The sequence below is a fragment of the Garra rufa genome, chromosome 18 (assembly GCF_049309525.1).
Source record: "Garra rufa chromosome 18, GarRuf1.0, whole genome shotgun sequence".
NCBI classification, from domain to species: domain Eukaryota; kingdom Metazoa; phylum Chordata; class Actinopteri; order Cypriniformes; family Cyprinidae; genus Garra; species Garra rufa.
Genome location: NC_133378.1, coordinates 39,745,721 through 39,758,801, shown reverse-complemented (window position 1 = coordinate 39,758,801; position 13,081 = coordinate 39,745,721). Strand labels below are relative to the sequence as shown.

General features: G+C 34.6%; 2 protein-coding genes across 2 annotated transcripts in view; both read left to right on the top strand.

Moving 5' to 3' along the window:
- Positions 1–4,109: 4,109 nt before the first annotated feature.
- On the top strand, positions 4,110–7,723 carry LOC141290442 (CD48 antigen-like). Its single transcript, XM_073822567.1, has 4 exons — positions 4,110–4,434; positions 6,972–7,001; positions 7,162–7,422; positions 7,526–7,723. Exons 1-4 carry the CDS (start codon positions 4,146–4,148, stop codon positions 7,663–7,665), a joined length of 720 nt encoding a protein of 239 aa, XP_073678668.1. The 5' UTR covers positions 4,110–4,145; the 3' UTR covers positions 7,666–7,723.
- A 2,702-nt stretch (positions 7,724–10,425) lies between these two features.
- itchb (itchy E3 ubiquitin protein ligase b) overlaps positions 10,426–13,081 on the top strand; it is a 44,601-nt gene continuing 41,945 nt past the window's right edge. Inside the window, exon 1 of the mRNA XM_073822767.1 lies at positions 10,426–10,550. The gene's annotated coding sequence lies outside the window, so the exon portion shown is untranslated. The remainder of the gene's footprint in view (positions 10,551–13,081) is intronic.

Below are 13,081 nucleotides of genomic sequence, written 5' to 3'. Positions count from 1 at the left end.
CAAAGTGAGGTTTTTTGGGGGTGACAGTGAAATCCTTTTCTACTGTTTTGAAGAATGACTGTAAGTGTCTCAGTGACACTGGTTTTATTGAGGTTTACAGGTGTCTCTCAGCACACAAAAGACAGTCATATGTCGCCATCTAGTGGTGTAATGAAAGAACCTGCAGAAAGAGTTGCTGAATTCAACTTTTAGTGAGTGGAATTAATGGATTTTATTCTCTGACACAGTATTCGAGGCTAAGTGTGTTCTGTGATGCATCATTCATCTTTTGGAAATAAATCGTGAGACTTTTTACTGAGATCTTGCAGGAAATGAAAACCTTTCAGTCTAAATTAAATATTAATAATAATTAGATTTTACATGTAATTTGGTAGTAAAACCAAAGTTTTGCACTTTTATTGGTGCAAAGATGAGTATGTGTATTTTGTACAACATTTGCATCTGCTTTTCACCACTTAATTAGAAGCACCACAATTAAACTGTGTCATCTATTATAGGGACTACTAAACATTTAGGCCCGGCTTCACAGACAGGGCTTAGACTAAACCAGCATAAGCAGGATTAACAATTAGGATATTTAAGTAATTTTTATAAACATGCTTAGAAAAAAACATTACTGTTGTGCATCTTGAGACAAAACAAAGGCACTTATATATTTTTAGATCAGTCAGTTTCTTTCAGTTGAAACAGCTCAGACTTAAATTTTAGTCTAGGACTAGGTTTAAGCCTTGTCTGTGAAACCGGGGGTTAGAAGTTTATTTTAAAATGCATTTCAATGTACTGAAGTACTGAAAATAAAGCTCCTTAAACACTTATATTTAAAATACGTCATATATCAAGTGCAAAACCGCAGGTGTGAGTATTTTACTGCAAGCTGGTGTAACTGATTTCATGGTCACTTCCTGGTGTGACTGTTAAAACATGTTACATGTTCTCTGTCTGTTTGAACTTTTTTTAGTCTAGTTTCCTGTTTCTTTTGTAGTCTTTTTGTAGTTCTCTGGCTCCCTTCTGCCTGATTGGTGTTCCAGGAACTCAAAGACATTCTCAAGGACCATCATAGATATGTAGTGATTGGAGAGATTTATTTACTCAATAGCAGTCAATTTCATTGAGAGCAAGGTCTCCAGAAAGTCTCTGTTGTGGAGGCAAATTGACCTTGATGTTGGATCTAGTCATTGGTCGAGTTCTCTGTAACTTTGGGCGAACTCAGAGACAAGGGAGGAGAGTAGGATCAAAATGCAACTTGAATCAAATATACAATAAAACAAAACAAGGAACAAAAACCCAAGGAACATCAAGAGTAGAACTGGAACTATGAATCACAAGAGCAGAACTGAGGACACAAGCAACATCCACAAATGACCAAACTGAATAAAGGGCACAGGAAACGTATATTTACACAGGGTAATATAACAAGGAGTAATCATGGAGTAATGAGGGGAGCCAAAAGAACTACAATAAGACCACAAAAGACACAGGAACAGGAAGCAAGGCTAAACAAAAAAAAGTTCATATAGACAGAGAACAGAGACAGTATATCACTGGGAAGGTCTCACGAAAAGGCACAACCTCAAAATATACCTGGTAGATGTTCACCAGCATGTGGGTTTTCATTGTGTTTTTCGTCTTTAAAGGTAAGAAGTTACCTTGAGATATATAAAAATGTTTTTTTTTTTTTTTATCATTAGAGTATTAGTTAATTCATGTTCTCTGGTTGGTTAACCTAATGAAACATCCAGTAGTTGGAAGTTTTGTGTTTTGTGCTCTTCTGTTCTTAAAATAACCTATATGCAACAAACAATGTTCACAGTAAGTGTTTGATAAAACTTGCCGTTCACATCAGAATGGACAATCACCGGTCCACAGTCTTGTAGAGTCGATCTAGAAATGCTACCTTGCTTAATTATGAGTTTCAGTGTGAAAATGCAGGTTCATACTTTGTTCAGTATCTTTGATGCACAAACCGAAAATAAATCTTATTAGAGTATAAGGATGTTGTGAGTACTAGGCTACCCTGTTTCTAACAATTTGATCAAGTCTTTGTCTTTGAAAAAAACTCAGTAAGTCCATCACCGGTTGTTGTATTTTACTTACATATAATAAAAAAGGAAAAGATGTATACATGCGTCACTTCAACGGAAAGTGTGGTTATCTAAAAGCTGGCAGCAGTAATGGACATTTTCTTTGTGGTTTAGAGGTGGGAGGAAGTCACACATATGCAAGTCCTTTAGGGTTTCAAACCTGCAATACAAATAATCAAGCAAGCAAGCAAAAAATGACTAAATATTTAGCTTTTAATGGTGCACATTTGACCATTTTAACCACAATTCACTGGCCCGAATTTAGCAAAAATTGCACAAATACTGTATATAAAGTAACTTAACCTTGCCCTTTGCTTTCCCTAAATGTTTAAGCTGTGTCAGTAAACTTGTAGACAACTTTTTACAGGTGTAAAATTAGTGTTGTTTCACCCAATATTGATGGCTTTAAGCAGTTTATAGTAGTTGAAATACAGTATATGACAAAAGTGAGTACACCCCTCACATTTTAGCAACCATTTTAGTATATCTTCTCAAGGGACAATACAATAGAAATGAAACTTGGATATATTTTAGAGTAGTCAATGTGCAGCTTGTATAGCAGTATAGATTTAATGTCCTCTGAAAATTATTCAACATACAGCCATTATTGTCATAATAGCTGGCGACAAAAGTGAGTACACCCTAAGTGATAACAGCAGCATGTTGTTTGTTCTTCATGTTTATGTTTTTGTATGCTTGACAGGACCACACAAAGTCGTGTATCAGTTAAAATTTGATGCTTTAAGTACAATTCTTTCATACCACTGGATGTTCAACATGGCATCTCATGGCAAAGAACTCTCTGAGGATTTAAGAATTAGAATTGTTGCTCTCCACAAAGATGGCTTAGGTTATTAGAGGTTCAGTAACACCCTGAAACTTAGTTACACTACAGTGGACAGGGTCATACAGAGGTTTTCCAAGACAAGTTCCATTCGGAGCAGGCCTCACAAGGGTCGATCAACGAATTTGAGCACTCGTTCTGTGCGCCAGGTGCAGAACCTGGCTTTAAAAAACAGCATTGCTTTAAAGGTTGCAGAAGTAGAAGGTCAGCCGGTTTGCTTAGGCATCGTCCCAGAAGGAAGCTTCTTCTGAAGCTGGCTCACAAGAAAGCCTGAAGACAACCTGTCCTAGAGTGTGAATTACTGGAACCATGTCCTATGATCTGATGAGACTATAAGATAAACTTGTCCGGTTTAGATGGGCGATGCCCTGGTGAGGAGTACCAAGAAAATTGTGTCTTGCCTACAGTCAAGCATGGTGCTGGAAGCATCATGGTCTGGGGCTGCATGAGTCATCATTGACTTAAACATGGATTCCATTATGTACTCTACATTCTGAAGCAGAACATGATGCCTTCTCTCCAGAAACTAGACCGAACGGCAGTTTTCCAACATGATAACGACCCCAAACACACCAATAAGATGACAACTGCCTTGCTGAGGAAGCTGAAGGTGATGGGGTGGCAGAGTATGTCTCCAGACCTGAACCCTATTAAGCACACAATATGTTGACAGTTTGGACAAGTTCACTTAGGGTGTACTCACTTTTGTTGCCAGCTATTTCGACAATAATGGCTGTATGTTGAGTTATTTTCAGAGGACAATCAATCTATAGCTGCTATACAAGCTGCACATCGACTACTCTAAAATTTATCCAAGTTTTGTTTCCATAGGATTGTTAAGAGGATATACTAAAATTGTTGCTGAAATGTGAGGGATGTACTCACTTTTGTGGCATACTGTATGTCTCCTATCTAGGGTTATAATCTCAACTCTGGCCAGACCAAATAATGAGCCACTTCTTATATTTGCAGTGTGGGCAGGAGCATTTTATGATTGAGTTGTTCCTCTTTAACTTTTCAACTGTAGGAAGTAAGCCATTCTGCAATATTCACTTATACTCCTAAGCATTAATTGACTTTCCACAGTGATCAGCTCACCAGCAGCAGCAGCTGAAAACACCATGACAGAAAAACAGACCAACAAAATATAACACGTTTATATGCATTTTCATTTTGTTTCAGATCTGGTGAATGGTGAATGGAATGAGGTGAGGACAGTAATGGAAGGAGATGCTCTCACTCTACATACAAGAGAAACTCAACTAAATAAAGACACTGAGACAATATGGTTTTATAAAAGTGGTGACCTTACCACCCGTATAGCACAGATGAATAATGGGAAAGTTTTTACCCATTATGAACAGAGACTTGCTGACAGATTACAACTAGATCAAGAGACTGGATCACTGACCATCCGGAATATCAGTACCAGTGATTCTGGAGTTTATGAAGTAACCCTCACCGTCAGGTTGCACATCTCTGAGAGGAAGTTCAAAGTTGATGTATATGGTAAGTTACAGCTGCTGCTGTCACTGGGGTGGTACACTTTTAAAAATAAAGGTGTTTCACGATGCCATAGAACAACCCTTTTTGTCTAAATAGTTCCATAAAGAACCTTTAACATCTGAAGAACCTTTCTGTTTTACAAAAGGTTCTTTGTGGTGAAAGAAGGTTCTTCAGATATTCAGGTAAGAAAGAGAGTTCTTTAAAGAACCTTTGACTGAATGGTTGTTTGTAGAACTAAAAATGGTTTTTCTATGGCATCGCTTCTATGGCACCTTTGTACCTTATTTATCCCTAAAGGTGCATATAAATACCTTAAATTTACATATGTGGCTTTCCATTGATGTATAGTTTGTTAGGATAGGATAATATTTGTTCGAGATGCAACTATTTTTTAAATCTTAGGTTGCAAAAAAATCTAAATATTGAGAAAATTGGCTTTAAAGTTGTCCAAATGAAGTTCTTAGCAATGCATATTACTAATCAAAAATTATGTTTTAATATTTTTACGGTAGGAACATGATCTTTCCTTAATATCCTATTCTTTTCGGCATAAAAGAACATTTGATGTTGACCCAAACAATGTATTTTTGGCTATTGCGATAAATATCCCTATGTGACTTATGACCGATTTTGTGGTCCAGGGCCACATATTAGACAGCGTTTGTACCTTTTTTTTTTTTTTTTTTAAAGTGTGGTATAAGCAGGATAATCCACTGCTAGTTGTGCATTACATTTTACATTGTTGATGATTGTTTAATGCATACCTAACCATGGATTATCCCTTCCATACAAAATAATATTCAAATGTTGTGATATTAGAACTATAAATTATGTTGTAGGATAGGGATAGTTCAATCAAAAATGAAAAAATGTTTATTACTTCTGTCTCCAGGCATCCTAGGTGACTTTGTTCTTTCAGATGAATGCATTCGGAGTTATATTTAAAATTATTCCTGGCACTTCCAAGCTTTAGGAAGGCATAGACGGGTGTTTCTCTTCACTGGTCCAAAACAAGTCCAATAAAGTGTATCTATCCATAATAAAAAGTGTCTCACATGGCTCCGGGGGGTGAATAAAGGCCTCCTGTAATGTAAGAAAAATATCCATATTTAAAATGTAATAATTGCTTTAATCTAGCTTGCTCGTAAACAGAAGGCACTCCGTGCGGATTACGTATGAAGTATAACGTTGGCATTGCACATGCCCGGGTCGTTCTAAGACGCTTAACGTGAAAAACGCTTAACGTGGCTTAACGTATGTAAAAAAAACAACCAGGAAGCCCCAAATTTCTGTCAAACCTTACGTGTAAAAAACACTAACTACTGTCAAAAGAACAAGCCCTTATTCCAAAGACAAAGTCAATAATATCGCGTTAAGCGTTTTCTCCCCCATAGAAATCCAATATAAAGAAACATCTTAACGTGGTTTAACGTACCTTATAGGGTTAGGGTTAATGACCACGGAAAACCAAACTTCTGTCAAATTTTACTTATAATAAACACCTTCTGCTGTCAAAAGTATGATATCTCATTCAGCATATAAAGTGAATAATATCACGCTAACCTGTTTCCTTATAATGGACTTCTATGGGGCACAATCATATGCCGAATAAGAGCTTGTTCTTTTGACAGCATAAATGGTTTATTATAAGTAAGATTTGACAGAACTTTGGTTTTTCCCAGTCGTTGTTAAGGTATGTTAAAACGGACTTCTATGGGGGACGATCACTTCATATGCAGAATAAGAGCTCATTCTTTTGACAGCAGAAAATGTTTATTATAAGTAAAATTTGACAGAAGTTTGGTTTTCCCTGGTCATTGTTAAGGTACGTTAAACCACGTTAAGCAGTTTCCTTATAATGGACTTCTATGGGGGAAAAAACGCTTAACGCGATATTATTCACTTTATCTGTGGAATAAGGGCTCCTTCTTTTGACAGTAGTTAGTGTTTGTTACAAGTAAGGTTTGACAGAAATTTCGGGTTTCCTGGTCGTTTTTTACGTACGTTTTTAATGTTAAGCGTTTTTAATGTTAAGCGTTTTAGAACGTCCCACATGCCCCGCTCAGACGTGATGAACGTGGACACACTGGAGAAAGGTAAACAAAGCACTGGTCTGGAATTAGAAGTTCAAAACGAAAATTTGTAAAGAAAATTGTTGATATAAGCCAAGAGGAGAATGGTTTGAAAACGTTGCTTCCTTTGCTCCTGTAAACAAACAGTGGTTTTCACCAGATCAGCGCATGAGCAATGCAAACTTTTCTGTGTACAACTGTTGCAAGCAAGATTAAAGTGATTGTTATGTTTTAAATATGGATATTCTTCTTACAAAAACGCATCAATTCCCTACAGGAGGCCTTTATTCACCCTCAGAGTCAAGTGAGGCACTTTTTATTATGGATGGATGCACTTTATTGGACTTATTTTGGACTGATGAAGAGAAACACTTCCATATTGCCATAGAGCTTGGAAATGCCTTGATTGGATGGTTTCTGCAAAAATGTGGCTATTAAAAGATGTGCATATTTTTTCTTGTCCTAAAGCACCTGTCTCTGCACCTGCTATTGACTCGGGTGAGTCTTTTTAAGACAGTTCACTTGCTTGCCATCTTGTCTTGTAGGCTCCCACTAAATCACTGCTGGAGAAGGGCAGGAGCTTGTTTTTGACTCAGTAACTTTTATACTGCATGAACTTTAACATTGAAATGTAACATACAAAACAATTCTCTTCTAGGTACTTTGAAGCAGCCACAAGCAAAAGAAGAGTTCTGCTCTGTGGTCTGCTCTGTCAAAAATGATCAAGGCGTGTTCATCTCATGGTATAAAGGAGGTGAAATGCTAAACCAGACAAGCAATCCTGATCTCAACATCAACCTCAGTTTATCATTAGAGCTCGGTTTGAATGATTCAGAGACCTACAGCTGCACAGCTGTGAATCCAGTGAGCAATAAGAGCGTCCTTCTTCACCTGAAAGAGATCTGCCAACAACATGAAGGTACCAGACGACATTCACCACAAAACTCTTTTTCTACCACAATAACCTCTGTGCAACAGGCCTTCTACAGAAATTGTTTATGAATAAGTTTAATCTTTTTCAGGTTGTCTGGATCATTGTGGCATCACTGAGGCTCTGATTCGTCTGGTTCTGTCTGGTCTGGTGGGGATTGCCACTGTTTTATTTCTGGCTGAGCATTTGATGTTCTGCTCATTTCAAGGAAGAGCTGCTTCTTCTGTGTGACGGTGACATGCACTTGAGTTTGCAAAGTGTAAAATTTGACATTGGTTTGTAAAGTGTTACCAGGAGGTGTGAAGCACCTGTTGGTTGAAGTATTTATTATTTATTGCTGTAGAGATAGAAGTATCTGCTAAACAGTGTTGGGAGTAACGCATTACAAAAGTAATATGTTACAGTAGTTTATTACTTTTTGCTGTAACGCGGTAATATAACGCATTACTAATACAATTTGGGTAATAATATTACTCGTTACAATCTCAGTAACGCAAGTTACATCAACATATTTTAACTCAACATTAATTTGTGAATTAAAAAAAGTCCACAAGTAAAATATTTTGTCTTCCTGTTGCTGGAATTCGATGGTTGAGATGACTGCAGAGACGGATTCTACATTTATGAGATGGACGCACTCCCGTTATGGAGAAACAGCACGAGTAACTCCTAGAAACATCTAGACTGGTGCCAGTAGCACTAAACTAATGATGAGAGCTGCGGAGTCGGAGAAGAGAAAAAATGACGGACGAGCGCATAAGCAACAAATAATAAGCTAAAAATGACTAAATCTGTTTTTATTAAATCATAGTCCGCATATAAAATGGATGAATACGCAAAATATATCTGATTTTCAAAACGAAAAGACTGAGTGACATATGCTGCTGAGTTTGGTTCACTTTTGTGTGGAGTGGCGCTCTACGAAAGTTCACGGAAAGGAAACCAAGATGACAGAAATAAAAGTAAACACACTGCAGTTATAAATGATCTGTATGACCAAAAATGACGGAGTTATCCGCTATTCGATTGGCGCCTCACGCACACACAGCGTTGCAAAAGTTGAGTCTGTTAATTATAAGAATAAAATACAGTCACTGGTCAAATGAAATAGTGCGTACTGCATAGTATCCGTGCCGTCAGCCTGAGCTCGGGCCAAACACATATTTGCTCATGTGAGGAGGATGTTTTATAAGCGCGTTAAGTACAAATCCTGGTTTACATAATAGTTTAGCATTCAAATACATCACGAATATGGACACATTTAATTGGATTGATGCAGAATGAGAGAGGTAGGCTGCACGAGAACAACACCGTTTGTTTTTAGTTTCGCTTTTACCCTCATTCGTTTTGGCTTGTTTAGCAACTTGTATTCTTCATTCTTGTTTTGTTCTGAAAACCATTTAAAATAGCCTATAGGCTATTCATTGTGTTTAATGATTGTACATTATAACACTTCACTTTATTTACCGGTGTTATTTCTGAAAGTATTAATGAGTTTTGTGCTTATCTGTGTTTAACCTAAACTACAACGTAACATTAATAGACATACCGGTAGGCCTACCTAAATATGTTTTTATAATTTTATGCTAGCTATCCTAAACTTAATGTATAATGAGCAGCTATAAACTTTTTTTTGGCATTTTATAATCTGTGGATATTTTGATGAAAGTAACTCAACAGTAACTTAAAAGTAGTGTAACGCATTACAATTTAGAGACAGTAATATTGTAATATAACTAATTACTATTAAAAGACAGTAACTAGTAATATATAATGTATTACGTTTTGGAAGTAACTTGCACAACACTGCTGCTAAATAATCTGAATGTGACCTGCATTGCAAGTAAATAAAATGCACACAAATGTACATAGTATAACGTATATTGGTGTATGTTATTAAAATATAATATAAGTGTGTATGTTATTGAAATAAAATATAATTAATATATTTAAATTAATATAAAAATACTTGTACGTCTGTAATAAAAAACGGCATTTTTAAAATGTTATTTATATATTCCCCCATCGGATTTTTATATTTATACCCAAAACGAGTCTTTATAATTAATGTTTAAAAAAATACTTGTACGTCTGTAGGCTAATAAAAAACGGCATTTAAAAAATACTAGGCTATTTCTAGATTACCCAATCTGATTTGTATATTTATGCCCAAAACGAATCTTTAAAACTAATATGTAAAAATAATAATTTTAAATCTGTGATAAAAAAACGGCATTTTTTCAAATACTATTTATAGATTTCCGTATAGGATTTTTATAGTTATGCCAAAAACGAATCTTAAAAAAATATATACTTTTACGTCTGTAATAAAAAAAGGGCATTTTTCTATTTATTTAGATTTTCTATTCTATTTATAGAGTCTTTAAAATTAATATGTAAAAAATATATACTTTTAAGTCTGCATTTTAAAAAAATACTATATATATATATATATATATATATATATATATATATATATATATATATATATATACCGGTGTATATATATATATATACCGGTGTATATATATATATATGTATATATATATATATATATATATATATATATATATATATATAGAGAGAGAGAGAGAGAGAGAGAGAGAGAGAGAGAGAGAGAGAGAGAGAGAGAGAGAGAGAGAGAGATTTCCGTATTGGATTTTTATATTTATGCCCAAACGAGTCTTTAAAATTAATATGTAAAAAATACTTGCGTCTCTAATAAAACAAAATAAAAACTGTTTTTCTGGAATTACATTTATAGATTCCCTATAATAGTTTTATATTTATGCCAAAAACGAGTTTTCAAAAAAATTAATATGTAAAAAAAAAAAAAAAAAAAAAAAAAACTTTTACGCCTGTATTAAAAAACGCCCTGAGTCTGTCTGGGCCATAAAGCGCCCTCTGCTGGAATAACGGCTGAATGTCTGAAACGGACTTTGACTGGAGAGGAAGGGCTGAACCCAACCGCGTCTTTGATGACGTGTTGCCGTGAAGATGGCGGAAGTTCATTCCTGATCTGAGCCGAAGTAGCTCGGTACGGATTGTCTAATAAACTCTTTGAAGACGGATCGTTTCGGCTTGACGCCTCACATCTGACCCACCGATAGATTCGGGTAAGAGACCGTCAGCTGATCGAGACTGTGTGCCGTAGTTTACTGTCTGAATGTGCGCTTATGTATGTATTGCGTTGTAGTGACACTGAGTCGTGTTGACAGCTCCACCAATCACTTTGACTATTTGAATCTCATATAAATAGCTCCGTTTTGACATTGAGAGTCAGAGGGAATCAATAACATGTGCCTGAAGATGTTTCTGGGCGTTTATTGTGTACTGGTTATGGTCGGCTCATATATGAACACATGTGGCATGTTAATACTGTCATGTCAGAGTCAGCTTGAGTTTGTTGTTGGTTTTGGTTTCAGCTGATTTGATGATTTAAATATTTCCTAGCTAAACAGGTTTGTCCTGAAGCTGCTCGACTGATCTCCATCAACATTTACCGACAATACCGCGGTAAACACTGTTTCTTCACCCAAAAAAAAATAGTTACTGGAGTTTTGTTATTTGTTATTAGCCACAACTAGCTATCATGGTAACACGATAGCATAATTACATATACCATGGTATTATGGCCAGGGTAGTTCCAATTATACCATGGTATTGTACTACTATGCTACATTTAAAATATACTTCTTAAGTGTAGTTAATAACTATCACGGTAATATTGTGGTATTATTTAAATTACCTTGAAATAACAGTGTTTGAATAAAGTACCTATTCATTACCAAACCAAACTTATACCACACTATACCACAGTATCACTATAGTATTATTTTGTAAAGGCCTGAAAGCTGAGCATTATGTTTATAAATTAGTTTACAGTAATAGCAATGACTATAGTAATTGGTATTTTGGAGGAAACTATTAGTTTGGTAATTTTGTTTTGTGTTGACCTATTCTGGAAGTGTTTTGTTTTAATGATGTTATTCATATTACATGTTAAACTATCTATAGAGTATGTCAGTTTTATGGCTGTTATGTGACTGTGTTTAACATGTTTAGATCTGCTGTTTTTTGTTGTTGTTGTTACCATATGATTCATCAGTGTTAACAGAAAAAGATATACATTAGTTAAAAATGGATAGTTATTAATAGTTTAGTGGGTAATGCTTTACAAGTAATGTGGGTTATATAATCAAATTCCTTTTTTAAATATCTTTTTCAAATACGTAAAGCAAATACCTTTTTCTCATTTATTCACTGACTTCTCTCCTGTCCCTGTGTTAAGAAATGTCCTTCAGCCTGAGGCTTTTTTCACTTTTGATGTGACTAACCAACCAAAGTTAGTTTTGGTAGTTACTAACAAAAAAGTACCTAAATGTAGCAAGTAGTCTTTTAAATATGGCACTTTATGACAATGTCAAATTTTGAATCAAAACTTAAGTATTGATTTGAACATACAGTATTGATTTAATTAGGGTTGCAACAACTAAGTACAAATAATGAAAGTAAATCGACAATGATTGATTAATCAGATCATGTCACTTTATTACAGTGAATAAAACATTTCCATGGACAAAATGCACATTAGATATAGCAGAAGATGTATTATGTATAGAAATAAAGTTTGGCAAGCTTACCCAATTAATGGAGGATAGATTAATCTATTACCAAATGAATTGTTAGTTGGAAACATAAATTTAGTTATAAAATGCTGTCACAATCATATATTCCATGCAGTCATTTGGTAACTATATGATATAATATATATATTACCATTTCATACCATCACTGTACAGTGAATAATGAATGTTATTGACAAAAAGTTTTGAATTAATCAGATCATGTCACTTTACAGTAGTGAATAACACATTTCTATGGACAAAATTATTAAATATAGTATAATATGCATTAAATATAGTGGAAGACTGAGATTATATACATAGAAATAAAATGTGGCAAGTTTACCTGATTAATCGAGTAAATAATTGAAAGATTAATCGATAACCAAAATAAATTTCAATTGGAAATGTAGATTTGGTTATAAAATGCTTTCACAATCATCTATTCAAGACAGTCATGTGGTAAATAGTACAGTGAATAATGAATGTAATTGATAACATTTATTGATTAATCAGATCATGTCACTTTACAGTAGTGATTAACACATTTCTGTGGACAAAATGCACATTATATATAGTGGAAGACAGAAACTATATGGACTTACCAGATTAATCGAGTAAATAATTGACATTAATCGGTTACTGAAATAACTGTTAGTTGCAAAAGTAGATTTGCTTATAAAATGCTTTCAAAATCAAATATTCTAGACGTCAATTTTTTAGACGTCGCTTTACATAAGTGAATAACACATTTCTATAGACAAAACGCACATTAGATATAGTGGAAGATTGAGACTGTAAATTTATCAAGCTTACTCGAATAATCAAGTAAATAATTGACAGATTAATCGATTACTAAGATAATTGTTTGTAGATTATAGACAGATTTATATATGTGGTTTATATATTACTTGTAAAGATTAAAAATAATCTATTATTACCCGTCATTTTAATTTTGATATTATAATAACAACGCATGTAATTGCTTTTATTTTTGTTCAAATTTTCATTTTTAATCATGA